We start from the raw sequence: 27,543 nt of genomic DNA on the forward strand, positions 1-27,543 counted from the left end.
CTCATGACCAAACACTAAATCCTGATTGCTTTCCACAATCAGGCAGTGAAAAAGATACAAAATATGTATCTTATATATATATATATATATATATATATATATATATATATTTTTTTATGGTAAATTAATAATATGCCACAATTGCTCGATTGAGTTTAACTTGTATTAATTACGGAATGTACATTTAAACTGGTCAGGCTGAAGATCATCTTAAACCAGATATGGCCAATTTAAACCAGCCACAACCAGCTTAGGGTGCTTTTGTTCAGCAGGGTTGTGTATGTTGTGACATATTTATTTTTGAAGGCATATACTATATAGAAATCTGTGTGACCTTACAGTGTAAGCGAAAGTTTTTCTCATGATATCACACCTAGGCCCACATCTAGTACTGAACCTTTTTTTTTTCAAAAACTGTTTTTTTTTCAACTTCCAAATTTCAACAAAACTTTATATTAAAATTTGTCAATTTATTACATGTATCTAAATGCTATATAACCTCTTATGTCACATTTATTAAACATCACAAATAAATAAGGCAACTTTGACCAGTATAAACAAAATAGCACAAAGGTGCCCTCTGCCAGCAGAACTGCGTAACAACATCAATCTGTAGACATGTGCAACCACAAATGTACAAATAGATGTAGCAGCTCTGGATATGAAATGAACAGTGAATTAAGTGTGACCTTGGACAAGAAGCTACACTTTCTTTTTAATATGTATTGTACTTAAAAGACAAATAAACAAACCATAAATTACAATAATAAATAAAGTTAACTAGTTTCTTCTTCACAAGAGAAGGAAGAAGAAGAAGAGAAGATATACAGAAAGTATTAATGAGATTTCAATGCACTTCATGCATTCAGTTCATACATTTAGTGATCACTAGATGTAGAGTTCCCACAACCTTCTCTCTCAGTGCAGTGTTTCTTTGTTGCTGTACCACAGTTTGTTGAGGAAAAATGTCTCATCCGTTTTAAAGTTTTTTTGTGCTTCTCTTTTTCAGTCTGTGTATCTGAGGTGTTTCTTGATTCCTTGTCACTGGACTCACTTGAGTATCTCAGGAGAGAAGCATGGAGACTCTTCCCAAAAGACTCATTCAGCTGTTGCTGAAAAGCTGTTTGCAGTCTGACAACCAAGTCTCTCCTCTGTGTAAATAACCAAAAATGTCACTTGTATGTTGTTATATAACAATTCAACAGTTATACATGTATGAATTAGTTTCCCTTCAACTATAAAGTTCTGAACTACAAAGCATGGGAAGCTTACTGTTAAATTGCACTTGAGTTTGAATGTAGCATTTCTACAGCAGTTTACCTCAGGTTTTGTTGTCAGGATGTCAAAAAGTGTCCACACATCTGACACCAGTTCAGCAGCAGTCCGATAAGGAGGCTTCCTTTTCCCCAGGAATCGACCAAGTACTATATCAAATTCTGCTGTTTTTGAGTGATGCTTTAAAAACATAGCACAACTCATCTAAGAAATATATTCCCTAAATGGTTTTCTCAAAGTTGAAAAAATTTAAATGAGGGTTAAAGAAGCCCAGGCTCTGCTGCAAATTCACCATAAACTTTATGCTCACCTTGGTAGCACTGTAGAGCAGACACCTGTTCTCATCACACAGGAGACTAAGGAGAATCTTCTCACACTTCTGAGTTAAACAGAACACATGACATTACATTTGTGGGATTTTATATAATTTTAGTATATTATTGAGATTAAAGGAATAGTTCAACCAAAAATGAAAATTCTCTCATTATTTACCCACCCTCATGCCATCTCAGAGTTCTTCTGCTGAACAGAAACAAAGATTTTAGAAGAATATTTCAGCTCTGTTGGTCCTCACAATGCAAGTGAATGAGTACCAAATTTTGAAGATCCAAAAAGCACATAAAAGGCATCTTGACAGTAAACCATAATATCCAGTGGTTTGATGTCTTAAGAAGCCATAAGTGTGGGTGAGAAACAGATACATATTTAATCCTTTTTACTATAAATTCTCCTTCCTGACAAGTAAGTGACGATATGCACCAAGAATGCAAATCGGCAAAAATAAAGAAGAAGAATATGAAAGTTAAAGTGGAGACTTAAGTACTGATCTTTCATCCACACCTATCATATCACTCCTGAAGACACACATTCAACCACTGGAGTCTAATCAGCCTTTATGTGCTTTTCGAGCTTCAAAGTTCTGGTACCCATTCCTTGCATTGTATAGACCAACATATTTGAGAATTTCTTCTAAAAATCTTAGTTTGTGTTCTGGAAAAGAAAGAAAGTCAAACATGTCTGGGATGGCATGAGGGAGAGTAAATGATGAGAGAATTTTCAAATTTTGTTGAACTACTCCTTTAATAAATAATGTTTATCATAGGTATTGATATTAATGAGGAGAGTTGTAGTAATGTGTTGGATGACAAACTATGCTATACTACAGTTTTCTCTACATTATTTGAAGTGCTAATCAAGTCATGCTGGTGATGTCTTACTCTTTGATCCTGCGGACTCAGACTGGACATCATCTGCATACTGCCATATACAACGGTCTCATCATTTACATCCTGACACAGCAAACACACCCATTCCTCACTACAAGAGAGAAGAACAACATTAAGACACATGCACACATTTCCACCTCACTTTTAGAGACAGAAAATGCAGTAAAATGCACAGTACACCCAAAAATGAAGATTCTGCCATCATTTACTCACACAATCATGTTGTTCCTAGACTGTATGACGACTACTTTCTGTGGAACACAAAAATAAATATTAGGCAGAATGTTAGCCTCAAATAAATAAGGACTGAGGCTAAAATTCTGCCTAACATCTCCTTTTGTGTTCCAGTAATATGGGGTTTGGAACAACATGAGGGTGAGTAGATAACATGAGGGTGAGTAGATAACATGAGGGTGAGTAGATGACATAATCTTCATTTTTGTGTGAACTATCCTATTTAAAATTCTCTCTTAGGCATGCATTCAAACACTTTAAATGTAAAAGAAAACAATGTAGAGTATCCAGATGGAATTAGAGCTCACTTCATAATCACTGAAAATTAAGCAATTTAGTTTGATTTCTATTGACCGGTGTCCAGTTGGTCTCACCAAGGTATTATGAAGATCAGGGGGATGTGACAGTCAGAGTGAAAAGCACGTCCACATTTTGCACACAAATGTGTGGCTCCTGCCGACTGGCACACAGTACAGAACTGTACTTCAGACACCAGGGGGCTGTCGATACTTTGGGATGTAGATAGAGGTGAAGCTCTAGGTTTTATTAGATCTTCCTGCCATCGCCACAACTGCTTAATCTGAGCAAGAACAGAGCACAACTGATAGGATTCAGCATTAGTAAAATGAACTTATCTAAAATATTCTGTTGGAATACCTCATATAGACCATTCACAGCTATGACGTAAACAAAGGAGTTGTAAAGTACACTTTTTAAATGTAATATATTTTTCCCCCATTCCAAATTATATTATCAGCTTAACATCTTGACTGAAGTTACATTGAACAAACACCATACATTTGTAGTAAGAAACCCCACTGAGTTTTAGTTTAGCAAAATTTCTAAATGTTTCAAAGAGAATCTTGTGTGCTTCAGTGGATGCAAGGAAATCTGGCATTTCATACAAATGAGTTAACATGATCAAGGTCACAAATGAGCTTATTTGATAAATGAACAACAAAAAAGTGCAGAATCTTACATATTTCAATTTACATTCATGTTACTTGGTTTTAAATATTGTGATGAAACATTGTTAATTTTCAGGTTTAAATTACATTTTGAATCCCTGATTTACATGTATACTCAGACTTTTGAACCACACTGTATATTCAGGTCTGTCTTTCTCTAAAGAGTACAGAACTTGCCTGTCCCCCCTGTGTTTCTTGAACTAAGATGTGGTCTGTGAAGGAATCCGTAGTAAGGTGGAACTGTGGTAGTGGCTGCCCACATGGAGGGAGAGAGATGGGCAGGCGCACCAGGGTTACATGCAGAAATCTATTCCCAAAAGAAAGAAAAGCCAGACAACATATTGACCTTTTAGTCACAAACTAGTTCTGAACCAAACACTGAAACAGCTCTAATTCTCCTACGAAAACCCTGTCTAATCATTCAAGTAATAATGGTTGACTACAAAAATACTATTCATTGTTAAACTGAATTGTAGTACATTATCTATTCAAGTTCATAGTAATATGTGGTAGTAGTTTTAAAATATGTAATAAGTATTAATTAGTCATAGGATCAGAATAGTTTTATTGGCCAGGTAAGATTTCACTTACAAGGAATCTGACTTGGCAGTTGCTAAAGAAGTACATACATACAATCTAAATATAAAACAGATAATAAAAAATACCATAATATTGACTGTTGCTACTTTTTACTATAAACGGTTAAAACATTATTCCTCTGATACAAGAGGGAGACTAATAAACATTTTAAAACCAACTATGAAGCAGGCATTCAACCGGTACTATAAGAATTTATTATCTGGAACCTACCTCTTGAATTGCTTGGTGTGTTCTAGCATCACTGAAAAAAATGTAAATAATAATTTAAAAAAAGATGAGTGCGTAAAAAAACTGAAAAGGCTCAAAACATACATTACACAAGTATGTAAACGCAGATGCCTGTAGTGACACAAGCTCGATTTTGGGTCTTATTCATTCCGAAATGTGTTAGACTTCAATTCAAAACACAACGCAAGTACACATTGCATTTTTAACATTGCCATAAGCAGTAACGTAACCAGAATCTTTTGGGTGGGTGGGCCAAGAAAGATTATCGATTCCATGAGATCTGTAAACTTTATTTGATTTTATTTATTATCTTTTTAAATACTTGTCTAATTGTTTAGGATTTTAGCAACCTAAGGTTGTCTACTTTATGAAAATTAAAAGATTTGATGATGACATTATCCAGCCCAACAGCTTCTGACATTAACGGTTCCTAGTTTGAGGCCAGCAAGCTTTTGGGTGTTGGTGGAATAGGGGCATAAGACAACGATTGAGTATTTTCAGCATTTCCTGAAGTTCACCATGGCTACGACAGAAGTTACAAGTGGCACTATAGCAAATTAGTCTGTTATTTATTAATCTTTTACATAAATGTTATCTTTGTAATTTATTTACTGTAATTTAAAGTTGAAGTCATTAATATATTTTAACTTTTTTTTAAACTCAAGAATAACATCCGGTTCATGTCAAACTTTTGAAGGGAACTACCGCCCCCTTAAGTACTGAGGTTTATCACTGCTACAATAACACAAGAACGCACATTAAGTATGTTCAACTAGACATGCGTTGGCCAAGTGCTTACGTCTGCATTCACATACTTGCATAGTGTTTTTGGCCTTAGGGTAGTTTATTAAATCGCTACCTGCAGATTCTACATCTTCCTTTTTTGATATCATCTGGTAAAAATAACTTTGGGCAGTCTTGTCATGTGTTGTAACCTATACCAGAGAAAAAGAATACCTCACTTTTAATGAAACAAAGAGAGGCCTTTGACTAAAAACTCTAGTCTGACATAAAATACTCTGTATTTTATATACTAGTATTGCTGTATGTACTAAAAATCAAACATTCACCAACCTCCCTTCCAATGGCCTCTGACGTGCTACAAGGATTTGAATCCACTGGAGATTTGGCATTTAAATTGTCTATCAAGCTAAAAGGTCTGTGTGTTCCCTCCAAAATTTGCCTGAAACTTGTTGGCATGCCATCACTCCATCGTTTTGGTCCAGAGTAGTTCCCTGTGGATGAATGATTGGTTTGAGCTTGGCCGCCCTTTGGTGGTGATCTCAACAGAGAGTGGGAACTTTGTACCAGAGAACATTCCTCTGTGGAGTTGGTGGTGGTGAGAGGAGCCTGATGAGTGTTGGATGGGACAGCGGAGTTTACGGTATCTTTCTCAATGGCTGGCAAAGGTTCTTCAGGATCGGTCTCTGGCACAGTGGAGTTAATCTCTGGATGATCCATATCTGTGAAGTTTGTACTGCTCACACCAGGTTCTTGATCACAGGCAGAGTCAGCAAAGGCCTTGACAGTGAGGTTAGCCTTGGGGTCTGTGCTATGTTGCAGGATTTTCTGACTCTGGAAGGTGTCATTGCCTCCAATCGGAGCAGACTGCATTGAGTTTACAGGAATTGAAGAATCAATAGTTGTGCTTGGTATGGTGTTACAGGCTGGAACGGAGAGATTCAATTTGGAAAGATCATTGGTATGAGAATTGTTCCTTGTTGAAGCAACAGTTAAGGGAATATTGGGTTGTGTTGCAAAAGTATGCACGTGTCCCAGAATATTGGTTAACAATGGATGGTTAAGTACAAGTGTTTGTGTGTCAGTTTGTATGTTTGATACTGGGTGGTTGAGTGTAAGTGTTTGGTTGTTGGCTGGTATTGATTGGGTGAGTCCAAGTGATTGATCATTAACTGGTATTAGGTGGGTGAGCACAGGTGATTGTTTGTTGACTGGTACTGGGTGAGTGAGTATGGGTGTTTGGTTGTTGACTGGTATTTGGCAGGTGAGTACAGATGATTGAGTGGCAGTTGGTATAGCTAGCATTGGCTCGGTGAGTAAAGGGGTTTGGTTTTTAACTGGATTTGGGAGGTTAAGTGCAGTTTGGTTGTTGGCTAGTATTGGGTGGAGGAGTACAGGTGTTTGGGTGTTGGTTGGTACTGCGTGGGTCTGCATAGGTGTCTGGATGGAGACTTGCATGGCAGGGTAATAGTGTAATGTCCAGGTCTTCCCAGGGTTGGCTGACTTGGGTGTATTTTTTTTTTGCCGTGTAATGAGCATCTTTGGTAGAAGACGAGGCTGAGAATGAGATTTAGATGAAGGGGTTATTGACTGAGCAGTGGTACTTTCCTGCAGGGAACTTGAGGAGGCAGATGCATCAATGGCAGTTACAGGAGAATTAGAGTTTATTCTCTCTAATGGAGGATTTGAAGCTTTTTCAAATACAGATGTATTGTAACCAGTTGTCGAACAGTTAAATGGAACAGGAACATTTTTAACCCTCATCAATCCTGTGTAGAAAGAAAAAAAAAGATTTAAAAAATAGTTGTCAGTTGATTGAAATATTTAATCATCATTAATGATATTATTGGCATTATAGAGTTAATCGCAATATATCAGATTTTGAAAGTGCTGAAATTTGACTATGTATACTTATTTTCCTTTCAAAATGAATTTAATTCCTTCTTAGTAAAGACAACAAAACTTATGTTTTATTAACTTTTTCCAAAAACAAAGCCTCCCACAATATAAACACAGAAATGCAGTAAATTAGCACCAATCAAGTAAAAAAACTTTTTTTTGTTTGTGATTAAATATGTAATTAAACAAAGAAAAGCACTCCTCCCCCTCCCCAACCGATCCTCAACAAACATTCCTGTGGTCACATATAAGTTCATTAAAAAAAAAAAAAAATATATATATATATATATATATATATATATACACATGTATAATAATATAATATATGAGAAATCACACACATTTACAACTACACCTCTCTCTCTCCACTGCCCCTCAACGAGAGCCGCTCCAAAAATGCCAAAATATTTGCCCCATTTCCCCACAAACAAGTTCAAAATCCCCAGTCTTCTAGATGAGCCTTCTTCAAAAGTCACCATCATCCTATCTCAGAGCAACACTCCTGAAATGGGGGAACTCCAGCTGACTTCTGTCCCCTTAAAACTATTTGTCTGGTGATCATGACTGGTTAGGACCCAATTTTTGTATGTGTTTATTCTCTATATTGATGACTGCCCCATCACCTTAAATACAGAGTCTGGGGCTAAATTTAATTTGAGTGCCCAATACGTCACACATACATCTCTGAACCTTCAACCAAAATTCATGGATCTTATCACACCACCAAAAAACATGGGTTGTGTCTCCATCTTCTAATTGGCATCCCAAGCAGGTGGGTGTGTCTTTAAGACCAAGCCTATACAATCTAGAGGGGGTCCAATAGAATTAATGTAAAATCTTGAATTGCATTAGGCACACCCTTGCATATCTAGATGGAGACTTTAAATTTTTTTAATCCTAACCCACACTCCCTCCTCCAAAGTCAAGTATAAATCTTTCACCAATAATATCATGATAGAAGTTAAAGCTCCGTACCCCAGACTCTGAATTAGCAGGGGAGTAATACACTGATGCCTCATGACCTTTTCCAAAAGCAGTAATCACCACTCCCAGAGTGTCTGCCACTTTAAGGGGGTGTATGCTACTCCCAAAAATAGTAGAAACCAGGTGGCGCAGCTGTAAATACCTAAAAAAAAACGGAGATCTGGGAATCCCAAAATGTTGACACACAGTTCACTGAGTGTATAATAATATATAATTTTGGGTCAGCCATAAGCTCGAGGCAACATTTAAACAGATGTCGAAATAAACACTCTGGACACTTGTCCATACAGAGTGCAAATATGAGATAACAGGGTGTAACTTAACTTTGATTAGTTTGATAGAAAGGATGGGGGGAAAACTTCCTGCTCAATACAAAACCAGGGAGGGGCTCTCTCAGGTGGAAGTGACCAATGAGCCAAATGTCTGAGACCAAATGCATAATAAAACGAAATCTTGGGAAGGCCTAGCCCAACTTCAATCGGCCTATGTAATTTACTGAAATGTAATCTGAGATGCTTACCATTCCAAATGAAGGACTTTGCTATGCTATTAAATTGCTTGAAATAAGAGGGGGGCATCTACTGGGAGAGAATGTAACCGATAGTTGAATTTTGGAATACAATTCATTTTAATAACATTAAACTTCCCAATCATAGATAAATGTAATGAAGCAAACCTGCCGACATTGATCGAAAACCATTTTATTAACGGGCCAAAATTAACTAACTAAATCAGACAAATTTGCTGGGAATAAAATGCCCAAATACTTAATGCCCTGTTTGGGTCATTGGAAGACACCCGGCTGAAAAGGCATCACTGGGCAGTACGGTGACAGAGCCAAAGATTTGGATTAAATCACAACTGACTCCGTATCCTGAGAATTTAGAATTATTAATTCATTCAAAAATGAATTAATAATTCTGTGGAGGCAAGGCATAGATCTAGTGGTGTCGGAGACGAATAATAAAATATCATCTGCATAGAGAATAAGCTTATGCGCCACACCTCCCGCAACCACCCCTGGAAAATCATCCTCCTTTCTTATCGTGGCAGCTACTGGTTCCAGGACAAGACAGAACAATAATGGGGAAAGAGGGCAACCCTGCCGGATGCCCCTATCCATTGTAAAATAATCTGAAATGAGTCAATTTGTTTGTACCGCCACTACCAAGTGTCTATAAAGTAATTGAATCCATCCAATAAAACTATTCCCAAACTGTACATTTCCAAAATCTTAAAAAGATAATCCCATTCTACCATATCAAATGCCTTTTCAGCGTCAAGTGAGAAGGCAGCGACCGGAGTCTGATCAATTGCCACTGACCACATGATATTGATGAAATGCCTAATATTATCAGAAGAGCTATGGCCTCAAATAAACCCCATCTGATCTAAAAAAATGATGTCATAACTTAACTTAATCGTTAGCAATCAGGGAAATTGGATGGTAAATCTTACACTCACTTGGATCTGGGCTAGTGTCATGGTTGGCAGAAGCTTTCCATTCTTTAAATGATTCTGTATACTTTCTAACAAAAGTGGAGCCAGTTCTGTAGCATAAGATCTAAATAATTCAGCAGCAAAACCATCTGGCCCCAGAGCCTTACCTGTAGGCAAGGCCTTAATTATCTTGCCAAGCTCTTCCAAGGTTATCTCAGAATCAAGAATTGTTTTTTTTGCTCAGTCGTCAGTTTAGGAGTTCTAATGGTTCCACAAAGTTTCTAATAGATGAAGACATGGAACTATAGAGATCAAGATAAAAGTCTTTAAAAGCATTATTAATATCAATGGCAGAGGTAAATATTTTACCACCAGCAGATTTCACTGAGGGAATGGTAGAAAAAAAAGACTCTCTCTGCTTTATATATCTAGCCAAAAGCTTCCCTGCATTTTCCTCTGACTCAAAAGTATGACTGTCTTGCCCTGAATAGCCAAAACTCCACTTTCTGTGACAAAATAGTATTTCAAGTGGGTCAATTCTCTGAGGCCATCAGATGACATTCAGCGCTTCAGCTCTGCCTCAGCACTTTTAATATTCTCTTCCAACTCCAGGAGTTCTCGTGCTTTGGATTTTTTAGTGAATGAAGCATACTGTATGATCCAACCCCTAAGAACCACCTTAAGTGCCTTCCAAGCCACGCCCACAGAGGATACTGAGGACCAGTTGGTCTCCATATAAGCATTGATTTCATCCTTTAACATTTGTTGGAATTCAGGATTTTGCAAAAGGGATACATTAAAGCACCAAATATATGATTTATTTTTCTCCGTATGTGGCAACATCTCTAAACTCACCAGGGAGTTACCTGAGACTAATATGTTTACAATTGAGCAATCGATGAAATGAGGGACTTGGATATATATAAAAAAATCTATTCTAGAATAAATCTTATGGACTGAATGTATAGTCCCTACCAGATGGGTTCAAAAGTCTCCAAATATCTGTAAGAGCTAGATTTTTACACATCCTGTGAAGCATCAATGTTGCTCTGGGGGCTTACACACTTTTGCTTCACTATGATCAAGGAGTGAATCCATCAATAGATTAAAGTCTCCTCCAAATATAATATCATGAGGGGTGCCTGTGGCTTGCAACATCCTTTCAAGATCGATGAAAAAAGCCCTAATCATCAGCATTAGGTGCGTAAATATTAGCCGAAATCTTTTTTGCCCCTGAATTTCTGGTAAAACAATAATGATTCTTCCTAATTTATATTTAGTTATTTGAGACATTTGAATTGTAGATGCTTAAATATCAATGTAATGACTCCCCTGCTCCTACTTGAGCCAGCACTAGAAAAACATGTCCACCCCATATCTTCACAAATTGTTCAGCTTCATGCAGGGGAAGATGCGTTTCTTGAAGAAACACTATATCATATTTCTTACGTTTAAATGGGGTGCCCCAACCAGGGGTGTAAAGTAATGAATTACAAATACTCACGTTACTGTAATTAACTATTACACTTTTTTCCCAAGAATTGTACTAGAGGTAGTTTAAGATTGTATACTTTTCCTTTTATTTTAAGTATTTGAATATATTTTAAATGCTGTAACTGTACTTTTACTGCACTATTTTCCCACCGTCTGTGTTCGTTACTTCCATGTCCTGATTTTATTTTTATCCATCAACATGATTGCCTAGAGAGAGTCTTGTGACTCAAGCCAAATCAAATCACACACTTGAACAGAAGCTGCAGATTTGGCACCATCTGTTCAAGCACAGTTCACCTGAACATCACGGCCACACCTAAAAGGGCTTTTCGCAGTGAAAAGGCCAATTGCTTGATTGTGTCATGTGAGTTTAACTTGCTCAAGCCAGATATCAGCATTAATCCTGCCTTGAAGGAACATATCGAGGTAAATTCAATTTTTCTTCTTACTAGATTCTGTGTCTATAATGTAGCCTGTAAATGATCTATAACTGAGATTATTGGGTTGATGTGAGAGATTAAGGCAATGTTATCAATAGTGCTGGGCAATAAAACCATCTTGAAGTTTATCTGAAAAAGTGAGATGTCCGCAATATGGATGATTAACTTCTGAGTAATTTTCTATACTTAAGCCTATGTTCAACATCTAGACCTGGGGTGTTTATTGCATTGATCGTGATAGCAAAACAACCACTGGCTGGTTGATCTAATGTAGATAAAATATAAAAGATTGACTTTTTATTTCCTGACGTCTGTCGCTGCGTCTTGCTTGATTGACAGGCGCTAATGTTTGAGCGCTATTGCCATCACGCCTAAATTATCAAATACACTTTATAATTCCGCCAATGCCCGTCTTGAGACATTAATGTAAATGCAGTCGGTTTGGTCTGATAAAAATTGTATTTGCATCAAAATGTTGGACTTGAAGTGTACATGTAACCGAATAGAGCGCTGTATAGAAGGCTATGTCATATAAAGTCTATTAATCAAACAACAGTAACAAGAAAACGAGAAAACCAATCACTAATTTTGGCAGAATAAATGAAGTAGCTTTAAAAGTATTAAAGTAACAAAAAATAATATTGTTTTTTTTTTTTTATAGTAATATCTTTCCTGTTGTAGAGTGTGTTAAATTGTATGATAAATTACCAGGAAAGTAGAGATGATAAAATAACTAAGAATAATGCCTTGATAGAAAACCACTGTAGAGCAATACTTCAGGAAGATCATGCACAAGCCACAAACTTCAGAAAATTATGCATCATGCATTAGAATGAGAACAACTATTTCTGGACTTAAAAGATACAAGAACTAAATCAATGTGGAACAATGTATCTCAAGAGGAGGACAATGTGGCCCCCAATGTGCTACTTCACTCAAAAATGAAAATTCTCTTATCATTTACTCACCCTCATGCCATCTGTCTGACATACTTTATTCTGCAGAACACAAATTAGATTTTTAGAAGAATATTTCATCTCTGTAGGCCCATACAATACAAGTGAATGGATGCCAACATTTGGACGCTCCACAAAGCACATAAATGCAGCATAAAAGTAATCCATATGACTCCAGTGGTTAAATCCATGTCTTCCGAAATAATATGATAGGTGTGGGTGAGAAAAAGATCAATATTTAAGTCACCTGCCCAGTAGATGGCAATATGCATGAAGAATGTGAATTACCAAAAACAAAAGAAATGAAAGTTAAAGACAATTTACAGTAAAAATGTACTACTGATCCGTTTCTCACCATCCTATGATATTTCTTCTGAACACATGGATTTAACCACTGGAGTCACATGAATTAGGCTACTTTTATGCTGCCTTGTGATTTTTGGAGCTTACAAATGTTGGCACCCATTCACTTGTATTGTATAGACCAAAAGAGCTGATACATTCTTCTAAAAATCATAATTTGTGTTCTGCAGAAGAAAAAGTAATACACATACAAGACAGCATGAGGATGAGTAAATGATAAGGGAATTTTCATTTTTGTGTGAATTATTCCTTTGAAGCCTGATGTGGCCCTTGTACCAAACAACTGTTCTACCCCTGTATTGTGCGGCACATAACGCACCAAGTGGCCCTGCTTTTTTAGTGTTTTCATACATTTTTGCATTTTTTGCATAGTTTGAACATGTTTTATGCACAACAATAATGCTCTGTCGGCATTAAGGGAAATTTAGACCCTACACAAACTGATTTTAATGTAATGTTTCATACATTAAGACATTGAAAATAACTTTTTCATCTTTAATTTCATGTCGCCTTTTTATTTATATTTTCCATCAGATTAAATGTAGTGTTTACAGTATCATAAATAAGTGATGCATTTTAAAAGCTGTCAATCACAAAAACCTATAAAATACCTATATTTTTTATTATTTCTGGCAAACAGCCATTAAAGGGAATGTAAATTATGGTACGTGTGCTACATTTTTAAATTGCTGCATAGAGTTTTATTATAAAGGGGCATAGCTTTCGCAACTCAGTACTCAATACTCAAGAGTACTTTTAAATCAGCTAATATTTTACTCTTACTTGAGTAGTTTTTAGGACAGGTACTCTTGTACTCTACTACATTTATGTAACAGTACTATTATTTTTCAGTACTCTTTCCACCCCTGGCCCAAACCATTCACATTCTACATGGAGAGAGAGACAGTCCACTCATATTAACATTTGACATTTTGACATATTAGAAAAAATTGATTGTGTGTCAAAAACTAAATTATAAAGACCACTTTCCAACATTAGTTCAACAATCAAACCCCAAACTTCCACCCGAACTAAACAAACAGAAAAAAGAAAAACGTGCACGTTAACCCTGTGCACAAGCGTGCCAACTGGAGTCCATCTCTCTAAACTCAAACAGTTAATGCATGCTTACGAGAGCCCCCGTGACAACTTTGACATTAGATTGTTCAAGTCTGCTTTTTCTATACAAATTTTGGGAGACAAAATTACAAAACAGAAGATAATTTATAAAACAAACTAACCAACATTATAATAAAGAAAAAAAATGCAGAAAGTGCTGCACTATTTATCATATATAAATGGCTTTGACGCAGTGAATAAAAAAACTTTTGCAAAATAAATACATGCAAATGAAATTACTTTCTCCAGATGGGCACCTCAGCCCAGGAGGGCAAAGGAGCAGTGGCTTGGGCTACAGTAGCCAACCCCCTGTGCATGTCCCTACTATTGGGGATCCTGCTTCTCCATTGTGCACATGCACTTGTGAACAACGTTTGATGGACCGCTATACAGTGATGTCACGGTGAGTACTTGATTGTATTTGTGCATGTGGTGGGGTCCCTTTTGCTTCATACCAACCCCATTCAGCTGTAGAATATAAGAATGTAATAAACTACGGTGCACCACTAAATGCCTTTAGTGAAAACATTGAGCCACATTCATATGATTCACGTTGGGCATCAACGCATTGCTCAATGCCAAAGTCAAGCCCTAATTTAAAGTTTAAACTCCATGTGAAAGGTGGTGCAGAGAACAGCAGAGTTAGAAATGCATACTACCCATACTACACTTACTGGTTCTGTCATATGGCAGAAAGATTATGAGTAGTATGGTAGTATACAATTCTGAACACGGCCAACGTCTTGTTCTGCTTTTAGCCCTTGCACTTCACATGTAATGATACTTCAACCGAACTCTCTGTTACTCATGGGCTGACACTTTGAAAAATCAGCGGCAATGCAGTCAAAGGTGATATTGTATGAGCCCATAAAAACATTTGATGGATGAGTATAAGAACTCAATCGAAGCTGAATAAAATGTCAGAATCTTATGTAAAATTTGGTAAATGCGTTTAAACAATTTAAATTAATCAAGTTAATTTCGACAGCTCTAGTAAAAAAGTTAATTGTATACAAATTATACAAAAATAAAATAAAATTAAGACTTTATAGTACCCCATTTATTGATGCTTTCAAGGAGTTCTTTCTGAAACTGAAGGTGCAGTTCAATCATGGTCTCAGGTGGGCACGTCTTCTGGGACAGAAGCTTTTTCACCTGGGTCTCAATCTTAGTTAGAGAGACAAAAGATAACTTGACAGATGATGCATGACAACAATAAAATCTGCATCGATTATTTCAGTTAATGCTATTCAACTTTAAACACAAGGACTGAACAATAAAGACTTAAGATTACCATGAGCTGAAGTACTAATATATATATATATATATATATATAGCAAATATTATCCAAAATAATATTCAAAAATATAAGTGAAAAAAGACCTGAACATGCACTGCTCAGAAATCCAATTCATGATTTCCATTGAGAATTTAATTGTTTAGTGCTTGTTTGACAAGGCCATTGCAACAAAGATGCTTTAAAGGTACAAGGAAGAGAGGGGAGAAAACTGGAGTAGGAAGAAAAACCACACATATACGTGCCATGTACACCTACCCATGAGACAGACAAGTTATTAACAAACAGCCAGGCAACCAATCATATTTTCCAAGCATACTAATACTAAAGAGTGTGTAGAAAAGTGTACATTTATGAATGTGAAGAGCAGTGTTTAGACCTGAATATCTACTTTCACTATATGCAAGGAGAAGAACTGCTTACTCTTTTTTTGTGGACCAGAAGGCAATGGCCCTCTGTGCTTAAGATCTTGTCAATAAAAGCAGTTACATAGTCCTGAGAGCCTTCTATTCTGTTTAGAGATGTCTTCCGCAGCATCAAACTTTTCACCTCCTCCGCATACAGAGCCTTAATACCAACACACACAAAAAAAAAGAGTTACAAATTTGAGGATCTTACAAGATCCCCAAATAGGACTCCCTCCTAATATACAGGTAGAATTATTCAGTTAATACTTTGGTACTGGTGTTAATGTAGATTATTCTGATCAACTGGACGTTTTTCTCTGTAGCTCTACACATCTCCCTACTCAACCTTCTCTGAACATGTCATATGCAAATAGATAACGTTATTATTCAGTATTAAATGCTTACCTCAATCTCATTTAAGATCTCATTAGCTCTCAGAATTAAAGTCTGATAAACGGAATGGACCACCTTTGTTATCCTCTTTCTTGCTTCTACCTTCACCATCTCAATGTCACGTAATCTAGCAAAAATATAAATATTCTTTAGCACAACATCATAACTATTTATATAAACCATGCATATCATTTGGTTCATGATTTCCTAAAGCCCCTACATCATCAACATGATCAATACTTTGCTGAAAACCCAGTTGTATGCAATGTACTAGATGTCATCTGCCTCTTGGTGAAAGTTTACATGCACTTCTGGAAGTAGAAGACCTTGCAATATAATTTTCAAAATGGCCGCCTTCGTACTGTGATGCACCTGTCTTTTTTGCTGTGAAAGTGTCGCTGATTTTGATGAAAATATTGTTAATGATTCTACATTAATTAGTACTGAAGCAGCTCATGCTGAATTGAAGCAACTTATGCTTAGTTAAATTTGTTACATTATTTTATAGAAAAATCAGGCTGTAGTGAGTATTAAATATGATTTGAGAAGTCATACACACCTCAGATTTTCAATCAGTCTTTCAATTCATCTGAAACGCGGAATTTAAATTTTATATGTAACAAGTATTTCAGTGCATGTAATATAACTTTCTACCCAATCTCCAAGGCTTGCATTCCTTACAGGGTTGCTGCAGATTTTTTGGAATCAAATTTAATACTTTTTAAGAGCTGAACAACTCAAATTAATAGCGTATCCCCATACCAAAACCAGCCCACACCATCTCAAAATAAATCATGCATCACAGAGTTTTACTTAAAGCAACACTATGTAACTTTTGGCCCTCTAGCGGTTAAAAAATAAAATTGCATGCATCTTGAAGAAGAACATCGTTTTGGTATTGCTTCGGCTCTGCTCCTCTGTGCGGAGGAATGTGGTTCAAAGCACCGGTATACACATGGATACAGGACATCTTATCAGAGCAAATGTACAAATAAATAACAAAAGAAAGTAAAAGACAGATATCTGAAAACATGTCATCTGAGCAAGTTAGTGCCATATCTTATGCAGCAGATCATCATTCATGATGACTGATTCGTTCATGCGAACGAGTTTTCCAGTACATTTAGTTTGTTCACGTCACGAACGAAAAGACTGACCACTACTTGATCAGTGACAGGGTGTATTCGTTCAGTGGGTTCAACCAATGTTATACTCCTTCACAGCCCGCTCTCTTAAGCTATTGGCTCACGCTGAAGTCAGTCTTTACAAGTATAGCAAAGGAATATATGAAGACACTTTAAAAATAGTTTAAACACCAACTGTTTTCACCACAAATGGCAGGTTTTATTTTCCCTAGATTTTGACAAATGCTGGGCTTATTTATTAATAAGACAAAGAAAAGCTTTAAATAAAGCCTTAATATCTTACACTGTGCCACAAAGCACAACATTTCCATCCGTAATTCATGTCATTTTTATGATTATGATTAACGATGTAATTGGTATGAGACATTTTCACCTCACTAATAAATTGTTAAACTTGATAATATTCTGATTTATTGTGATATTTTTGGATTTAGAAGATTATATTAAATCCATGTTACCGCTAATCTGTGATCATAGTACAAATTAAGACCCAGTGTTTGATGAAGCATGGGCACTTCAACTTGGATCTTAGCTTTCTATTTGGCTTTAGTTAAGTTTATATACTGTAGACTGTAAGGGCTTTAAGAACTGACTACTTAGAACAAGTAATGTTGATTGACTCATCAATCTAATGTATTATAGTATTAGTTAATACCTCTGATTAATAATATTATTAATAATATTATTCTAGTTAAGTGTATAAACAGTTCATTTCAGAAGTCTACATACACTTAGGTTGATATCATTAAAACTCATTTCTTTAACCACTCCACATATTTCAAATTAGCAAACTATAGGAGTAATTATCCAACAAATGATTACAGACAGATTGTTTCACTTTTAATTGACTACATCACAATTCCAGTGGGTCAGAAGTTTACAAGCAGCTTGAAAAATTCCAGAAAATGTCAAGCCTTTAGGCAATTAGCCAATTAACTTACGATAGGCTTATTTGCTAATTAGATCAATTGGAGGTGTACCTGTGGATGTATTTTAAACTCGGTTCCCCTCTGCTTGACAGTATGGGAAATCAGAATGAAATTAGCCAAGACCTCAGAAAACAAATTGTGGACCTCCACAAGTCTGGTTCATCCTTGGGAGCAATTTCCAAACACCTGAAGGTTCCATGTTCATCTGAACAAACAACAGTATGCAAGTATAAACCCCATGGGACCATGCAGCCCTCATACCGCTCAGGAAGGAGATGCACACTGTCTCCTAGAGATGAACATATTTTGGAACGAAAAGTGCAAATAAATTAAAGAACAACGGCAAAGGACATTGTGAAGATGCTGGAGGAAACAGGTAGACAAGTATCTATATCTACAGTAAAACGAGTCCTACATCGACATAACCTGAAAGGCTACTCAGCAAGGAAGAATCCACTGCTCCAAAACCACCATAAAAAAGCCAGAATACAGTTTGCAAGTGCACATGGGGACAAAGATCTTTTTGGAGATATGTTCTCTGGTCAGATTAAATAAAATGTAACTGTTTGGCCATAATGACCATTGTTATGTTTGGAGGAAAAACAGTGAGGCTTGCAAGCTGACGAACACAATCCCAACCATGAAGCATGGGGGTGGTAGCATCATGTTGTGGGGGTGCTTGCTGCAGGAGGGACTGGTGCACTTCACAAAATAGATGGTATCATGAGGAAGTCAAATTATGTGGATATATTGAAGCAGCATCTCAAGATATCAGCCAGGAAGTTAAAGCGCAGTTGCAAACGGGTCTTCCAAATGGGAAAATCACCCCAAGTATACCTCCAACGTTGTGGGGAAATGGCTTAAGGACAACAAAGTCAAGGAATCTGAGTGGCCATCACAAAGCCCTGATCTCAATCCGAACTAAATCAGAACTAAAAAGCATGTGCAAAAGAGGCCTACAAACCTGACTCTGTTACACCAGTTCTGTCTGGAGGAATGGGTCAAAATTCAAGCAACTTAATGTGAGAATCTTGTGGAAATCTACCCAAAACGTTTCACCCAAGTTTAACAATTTAAAGGCAATGCTAACATATACTAACAAAGTGTATGTAAACTTCTGACCCACTGGAAATGTGATGAAATACATAAATAAATCATTCTCTCTACTATTATTCTGACATTTCACATTCATAAAATAGTGATCCTTACTGACCTAAGACAGGGAATGTTTTCTACGATTAAATGTCAGGAACTGTGAAAAACACAGAGTTTACATCTATTTGGCTAAGGTGTATGTAAAATTCTGACATCAACTGTAGGAAATTATGTAGTTGCAGAGGAATCCTCTTATCCTAGATGAGTCATCGTTTTCCACCCCTCATGGCGGTGGGGGGAGGGGGAATTCTTCTCAGAGTCACAGGGTCAAAACTGCTAGAGGCTTCTAGAACTAGGGCGGTGAATGGCTTGTAATCTTAAAAGACTGTGTCTCTCAACATCTCTCAAGAGATTAAGGTAGAAAGATTTAAACTTGGTATTGGAGGAGGGAGTGTGGGCTAGGATTAAAAAAAAAAAAAAAAAAGTAAAAAGTCAACATCTAGAGATGCAAGGATGCATCTGATGGAATTTTACATTTTACATCGATTCTATTAAACCCCTTCTAGATTGTATAGGCTTGGTCTTAAAGACACACTCACCTGCTGGTGATGCCAATCAGAAAACTGGGACACAATCAATGTTTTTTGGGGGTGTGTTAAGATCCAAGAATTTTGGTTGAGGGTTCAGAGTTTATGTGTGATGTATTGGACACTCAATTTTTATTTTGCCCCAGACTCTGTATCTTGAGCAATGGGACAGTCATTAATATTGCAGATAGACATTTAAAAAGTTGGGTCCTAGCCGGAATTATGATCGTCAGACGGATCATCCTCTGGATGGAATCCGGCTGGGGCACCCTTGTTTTGGTAGTGGTGAGGGAGATGGTTGGGGTGGCGGCATTCGAGGAGGTGATTTATAGAAGGCTGGGAAAATGGGATTTGTTTGACAGGAAGTGGGGTTTATATTTATATTTCCAATATTATTGGAGGGTTTTCATGGAGGGGCAGTGGAGAGGGAATTGTAGTTTAGATGTGTATGTGCATTCTTGTTGTTTTTTGAAAGTATATATTTTTTAAATGATTTTTATTGGGGGCTTAGTGTATATAATTTGATTTAATATTTTGTTGTTTGCTTGTTTTAGAAATGTAATCAATATTTTTTTTTTTGCATTTTGCAAATTGATTATACATAATTGCATATTTTAAAAAGTTGTCTTATTCCTGGGGTAACTTTAGTACAAATCGCTTCTTTCTTTTGGATGGTGGCTGTAGTGAACAATGGGCAAGATGCCATTCTGGGGGCCCCAGTTTATGGCTGGGCCCCTCTCTGTCACAGTGAAGAAAAGTTGCTATATTTGAATGGATCATGGTGGATTAACACAAACAAGTGCCAAGCAGCCATCAGATAAAGCTGCTCAGACAACTACCAGACACCTCTAGACTAGTAATGAAAGCCCTAGATCTACCCACACATTGTAAGGGACTTCTCACTGGTCCACAGGTTTCTTTGGCACATCTTGACTCTCATCTTAAGCTAAAATGGCCATAAAAATTCCTTAGGACCTCCAGATGCAGCATGTTAATAAACTGCTTATGTGGCAGCATTGGCTGAAACAAAGAAAGGTCACAAAGGCAGGCACATATATCCATACATGTGCTTGGAATAATTCAAATGAACAACAACTGCAACACATCCACTCCATGTTCATTCACAGAACTGTGTATGTTAACTGCAGTTGTTTGATTAAAACAATTTACAGAAGTTGACCTATTAGGACACAAATAAATGTCTGGCTGATAGTTCAACCTTTCAGCATCATATTTGGACTCTGCATTCAGAATAATTCCAAGAGAATTTTGGAAGTGGTTTGAAAAGTGAATAATGCATAGGTAAAACCACAAAGACACTGTTCAAACTGTTAACTTTAGACTATGCAAATAAATTCCACACCCAGAAGGAAGGGTGGGCCACACCATGTGTGCCACTTCTGGTGTGAACAGCCTTTCCCACTGCAACGCAGCATGACTAGTGGAAGGCTACGCTATCACTGAGCTCGAACACTCGATCAAGCAGAACATAAATATCACTATCCAAACCTCTTTCCAGAGACCTTGGCATTAGTGTATACTACCAGATTATGATCATCGAATTGTTTTGGAAATAATATTGGAGTTATTTGTTTAATTAGAGAGGAGGTCTTTGTCTTAATAGTTTACAGAGAAACAGCTCTTTCCAGTAGATAATAGCCATGCTCTGCCATAGCTATATCCAACTCAACCACAGCATCTTTTCATTTAATTCACTTTATTTTCTTATCCATTCATAATCTCATTTATAATATTAGTATCATTTTGTAATTGTTATTAATTATTCTTGTTTTTCTTTTTGTAAATAAAATGTATCTTATTATGACTGTTCAAAACAGAGTAAGGGCTCAAAAGGTTAGGCAGAATCTCACAAATCATTCAGATTATTCAATTTGACCAACTCAATCAAAGTTAAATTTTTCTAATTTATTGAAAGTTCCTTTGAATCATTCTTCTATTGTTATGGTGAAACATTAGCGTCATGAATTCAGAATCTAAACAATACAAATTAAATTCTACTGCATATTTATTTAATCATCATCTTTTACTTATTTAATGTAAATTCTACTCCTAGAATGAAGCATAAAGTCACAGATAACACATTTTAATGTAAAATTAGTTAAGGTTTTACATGTAGCGTCCTCATATTTAAATGCTCTTCTAAACGCATACCCACAGTGGTGCGGTGGGTGTCTAAATGTCTGTTGCTCAGCTGTTTAGAACTTATATTTACCCCTGAACAAAGAATGCAGAAGAACTTCTCCAGAAGTATATCAGGGCCTTTAGTTTTCAAAGCATAAATAATATAAAAGCAACTAATGATGGCTAAAATTACCATGACATAAATCTTACAACCAATATCCATCCGAGTGATGGGTAATGTTTATTTGCAGTGCAACCTCTGACTGGAATGCGCATTCTGTAGCATATGGGGAAGTTTTGCATAAATGTGACGAACAATACTCAAATTTGACAATTACTTTTACATGTATAACATTTTAACTGGTATATTGATGTACAAGCTAAATCCCGGAACAGCGCACAAACATTCTGACCAATGAGAGGACAGATTGTTTACATGTGACTTTTAATAAAACCAAATTTTGGTCCATTTTGAAATGTTGCCTTGTAAAGACTCAAGTTTGTACTTGGCAGACCGTTTCGTCGATAGATGTTCTTTGAGTTGATTTAGATAAAAGTTACCATGATAAGATAACATTGAAATCTGTCTACATGCTTCAGCAGGCCCTCTGGGCTCCATCCACTTACCTTGTCTCTAGGAGCTGCAGGCTGGTGTTGACTGTCTCTTTGCGCTGTTTGATGGACGCCAGTAAACTTTGCAGTTGTTGTCTCTGAGATCTCACAGCTTCCTCCTCCTGCATAAAACTGACAAGCAAATGGATAAACAGACTGTGATAAGGATATGTTGGGGAGGAATACAAAAATGTGGGGAAATTATGGTAATTACCAGAAAGACTTAAGCAAATTGGTGGGAATCATTTCTTATAATGCAAAAACCTTCCCTTCTTCCCCATAATGAAAAGACTGTTACAAAGATGGAATGATCTATCTGTATAACTGATGCAACTTCTAATATTCACATCCACTGTTTGAGAGGGTATCGATCCATTGGCTGGTTATACCTGTGGCCCCTATGGGTGATCAGCTGACAGTCTCTACAGGTAAGCTCATCACAGACAAGACAGAAGAATTTCAAGCTCTCCTGTTTGTGCAAGGGACAGCGTCTTCTCTGCATCCAACCTGATCAAGAGAAACAAAAGACACCTGATAGAGCACACATTCAAATTCTATGAACTATGCCACAGGGATTGTTGTCCAGAAATATTGAGAAAACCGTGTGCAGAGACAGCAAGTCTAACCTGTGGGTGGTTTTTTGGGTATGACTTCATGGTCGCGGGTCACCTTTACCCTACGATGGGCAGACACGCAGTCCAAACACAGAGCCTCCTCACACTGAACACACCATCCACCAACCTCATTTTCTTCACACCCAGAACACTACATAGATTAAATAATTAATTTTAATAGCGTGAAATCAATAATCTTCATCTGAAATGACTTTCTTTTTCCACTGATATCACTTTGGATAATGATAAACAGTCAAAAAGCAATTGAAGAAGTGTTTTAATAAACTCGCATTTATGTCTGGGTCCATTCTGGTATGAAATGCCCTTTTGCACGATGGACAAATCAAGTCCTACTCCACATGTTTTCAAATTTACTGCATCCTAATTCATATACTGTCAGAGTGAGTTGTTCTTGATGAAGAACTTACTTCCCAACCTTTAATAAAAGGACGTCCTTTAGGCATAGAGGTGAGTAGTATTAATACATTCCCAGACTTACTTCATCTAGGTCATGGACAGTGGGTCTCATTCACTAAACGTGCGCATGCACATATTTGTGTTTTCCAACTCACAGCCAATTGGCCTTCCATTTAGTGTAGTCTGGCGTTACAGCTTTGGTAGACCACAAGGGGGTGATATAACATTTACTGTACTTAAAAGTTATTGTTCTTTCAAAATTTTTAATTCCCTCATAATTTTCTCACCCTCATGCCATCCCAGATGTGTATGACTTTCTTTCTTCAGCAGAACACAAATTAAGATTTTTAAGAGATTATTTCATCGTCCATACAATGCAAGTGAATAATAATCAAATAGCAGTAATAATCACATAAAGGAAACATGAAACATCCATATGACTCCAGATAGATGTGGGTGAGAAACAGATAAAAATGCAAGTCCTTTTTTTAACTCTAAATCTCCACTTGCACTTTTACATCTGCAAGCCACATGTGGTGCCAGTTTTGTTTAATTTTCATATCTGAAAGTATAGCTTTAGAGTGAAAAAAAATACTTTTAAACTGTTTCCCCACCCACACCTATCATATGGCTTCTAAAGACATGGATTCAACCACTGGAGTCATACAGATTACTTGCTTGTTTCCTTTATGTGATTTTTGGTGCTACAAAGGTCTGGTCAAAATTTACTGCATTGTAAGGACTTACAGAGCTGAAATATGTTTCTAAAAATCTTTGTGTTCTACTGAAGAAAGAATAAATAAGTAAATAATAAGTGAGTAATCAGATAATTTTAATTTATGGGTTTTTTATATTTGTATTTATATGTTTTAATACTGAAGCTGGTCGCACACCGGAAGAGAAGTGCCGCATCAGGTGGTAGGACAAGGCACAGATATCACTTGATGCACGATGCACTGGCAGTCCAAAGTTGAGAATCAAGTCACAATACACACAACTTACAAAGGTTTTGAGTTTGCAGATGTAATGGGTAAGGGATGGGGGGTGGCAGGAACCAGCATTTAACTTGTGTTTAAGTTGATTTAAGTTAATTTATGACATTAAAACTTACGTTGACCATTCAGCCGGTTCCCGCCTTCTCCTTGCCCACATTACCCTGTTACAGCAGGTTCATGGTGTAACTGTAGAGCAGTGGTGTGCGTACTTTCATAGATAATAGTTATTTACATTTTAGTGTGTGACCCCCTTTAAGTTACCTTGATGCTCACACTTTACCAAAGTTGCGTTGAAAAATATGTATGAAGAGACAAAGACTATTGTGCAATGAGTAGCCCTATTTATATCTGAAAAGAAATGCAGATATAGATTAATAATAATAATAATAATAATAATAGGGAAAATTTTGTTAAAAAGGCCTTATGTAAAACATACATACAAACGCTTATAAAATAGTCTTATTGTATACAGCCTCAAAGTAACAAAAATGTTGTGCTTGAGCTGGGTTCTGGTTCTGTCTGTGCATGCTAAGTGATATAGTGCACAAACAACATACTCAAATCCATTGGATGTGATTGGGTGCAGCTGGTGGAATACTCCTATACAGCCAGAAAAAGGTTTGTCAGATGGTTTTAGCATGTTGTGTACTGCACAACGTCGCAAAAGCACAGGGAGATTCATTACCTTATTGCAGTGCTCCAAGTGTGCAGTTTGTGTCACAGTACCGGCAGCGCTTGCCGGTACTGTGTCCTGTTTGCAAAACAATCAGGTGAAGCGGGAAAACCACCACAGACTCCTTTCAAATTCGAGCACTACTTTATGGACATGCACAGTCTGAACCTGTGGACAGTGAGTCACAGAAAAATAGTCCCGCAAAGCAGTGCTCCAATCATGCCTTAAGTTCATTCAACATCTACAGTGGTACATATTCTAAAATTACTTTAATGGTGCTTCCACACTTGGATCAAACCAGAGTTTGTTTCCTCCCTCCTCCTGCACCCACTTGTTTCTGTTCACATCATATTATTTGGGTCTGAAAAGCCATCCGATTGAGTCAAAGTGACTACAATCAGCAGTTATTTACAACTGTAACTAGGTAACAACTCAAGAAGAAATCAGCTTCACAGTTTTATTGAAGTATTCATCTCTTTGGATTTACCAGCAAAACTTTACATGCACAGAACAACAATAGTGTTTGTCTGCAAGGAATGTTTGTTTGCATGAATGTTAGTGCTTGTCGAGCCCGTGGATGTGTTGCAAGAGATGTGAAGAATGTGAGCTGCTCTCTAGAGGCGATTTATTAACAAATTATGTCATCAATAGCAGTTAACTTGTGCAATTTGGTACGATTGAGTTCATATCAGCAGCGAACCGTACTGGAGTTTACATGAACCGTACCCCAGACCACCTTTTCAAACCGGTCTGGTTCGTATGTGCACACAGAGTTTTGAAAACAGTGTTCACATTACCCAAACAATCCAAACTTTTATTTAATTTGAAATCGGGTGTGCTCCAAAAGTGGAAATGTGAAAGCACCCATAATTATAATGTTTTATAGTGGACAGGTGTCCATACAATGCAAGTGTATGATGATGATCAGGCCTTTGAAGCTTCAAAAAAGGAGATAAAGTCAACATAAAAGTAATCCATAAGACTCCAGTGGTTTAATCAATGTCTTCTGAAGTGATCTAGTTGCTTTTTGGAGATAACAGAGCAAAAATGTAACCCCTTTTTCACTGTACATCTTGACAGCAGTCTCCTTGCCGATCATTTTTTCAAGCTCGATTACACGTCCTACAGCGCCATCTAGCGCTCTGTGCGTGCGTTAAGCACTAGAACGTGTAATCGACCTTGAAATCATGATCATGCCTAGAGACTGCAATGACAAGATATAAAGTAAAAGAGGATTTGCATTTTGGTCTGGTCTCACCCGAAATCGATTTGATTGCTTCAGAAGACATTGATTAAACCACTGGAGTATGATAGATGTTGAAGAAAGAAAGTCATACACATCTTAGATGGCATTAGGGTGAGAAAATTATAATTTTCATTTTTGAACTTACCGTCAGTTTCTGAGCTCTTACCTTGAGAGGCTCGTTATTGTGAGACAAATCTTCAAAAATGACGCATTCCGTGATCTCAAACAAACGGAAGGACTGCTCACACAATGGACATTCTCGAGGAAGAAAGAAACAAAAGACTCAATATATATTAAACATGCAATACATTAGCTTTATTGTGATTTATTATTCTAATATGCTTCTTAAAGTTTTTATGGCAATATGTTTGTCACACCAATTCTGCAAGCGAGTGAGTATATAGTGAAATAAATCAAACATATTGAGCAGCTCCACATTCTTATTTCTCAAAGGCACACCTTCACTTCAAATTAGAAAAACGTAACCCTACCCCAAAGACATAGAGAGCTATCTACATGTTTGCGCCTCATATCGCAGTTTAATCATACGTTGCTGAATTTTAAAGAAACACTGCAAGCAAAAGAATCGACTAAAATGCTAAAATTATTATCAACCAAACTGTCAATAATGCAAAAAAGTTCTCACCGTGTGAGCATTCATCGGTGTAGGTCTTCGTAATGCAAGCTTTACAAACTGTATGCAGGCAGGGCAGAAGTTTTGGGTCTGAAGAAGAGTTCAGGCGTGTTTTACAAACAGCGCAGGCTCCGCAAACACTTTTCGGTAAATCCGGATGAGGCGACGCTGGACGCCTTGCTTGGTAAAGGGTAAACATTTGTTTCTTGAAAATATGTGTAATAGCACACAAATATTTCTTATTTGGGACACTTCGGAGTAAACTAGACGCGATTCGCTTATACAGAGTTGATCTAACGGTGAGCCGTTGGTATTTTCTTTTGCGCTGGGCGGGACATGCTGGAATATTCATTAACTTCCTCTATTAGGGGCGTGTCCTTTTCCACATAA

General features: G+C 36.9%; 1 protein-coding gene across 1 annotated transcript; it reads right to left on the reverse strand.

Moving 5' to 3' along the window:
- Window positions 1–404: 404 nt before the first annotated feature.
- On the reverse strand, window positions 405–27,459 carry trim33l (tripartite motif containing 33, like). The gene is made up of 17 exons (XM_052144838.1): window positions 27,166–27,459; window positions 26,686–26,777; window positions 23,201–23,339; window positions 22,964–23,081; window positions 22,590–22,706; window positions 16,077–16,191; window positions 15,688–15,831; window positions 15,023–15,134; window positions 5,606–7,041; window positions 5,391–5,466; window positions 4,514–4,544; window positions 3,881–4,010; window positions 3,110–3,315; window positions 2,493–2,592; window positions 1,586–1,654; window positions 1,321–1,455; window positions 405–1,151 (listed from the first exon to the last, which is right to left on the reverse strand). Exons 1-17 carry the CDS (start codon window positions 27,350–27,352, stop codon window positions 879–881), a joined length of 3,480 nt encoding a protein of 1,159 aa, XP_052000798.1. The 5' UTR covers window positions 27,353–27,459; the 3' UTR covers window positions 405–878.
- Between the last annotated feature and the right edge of the window lie 84 nt (window positions 27,460–27,543).

Source organism: Xyrauchen texanus, chromosome 15 (assembly GCF_025860055.1).
Source record: "Xyrauchen texanus isolate HMW12.3.18 chromosome 15, RBS_HiC_50CHRs, whole genome shotgun sequence".
Classification (NCBI taxonomy): Eukaryota; Metazoa; Chordata; class Actinopteri; order Cypriniformes; family Catostomidae; genus Xyrauchen; species Xyrauchen texanus.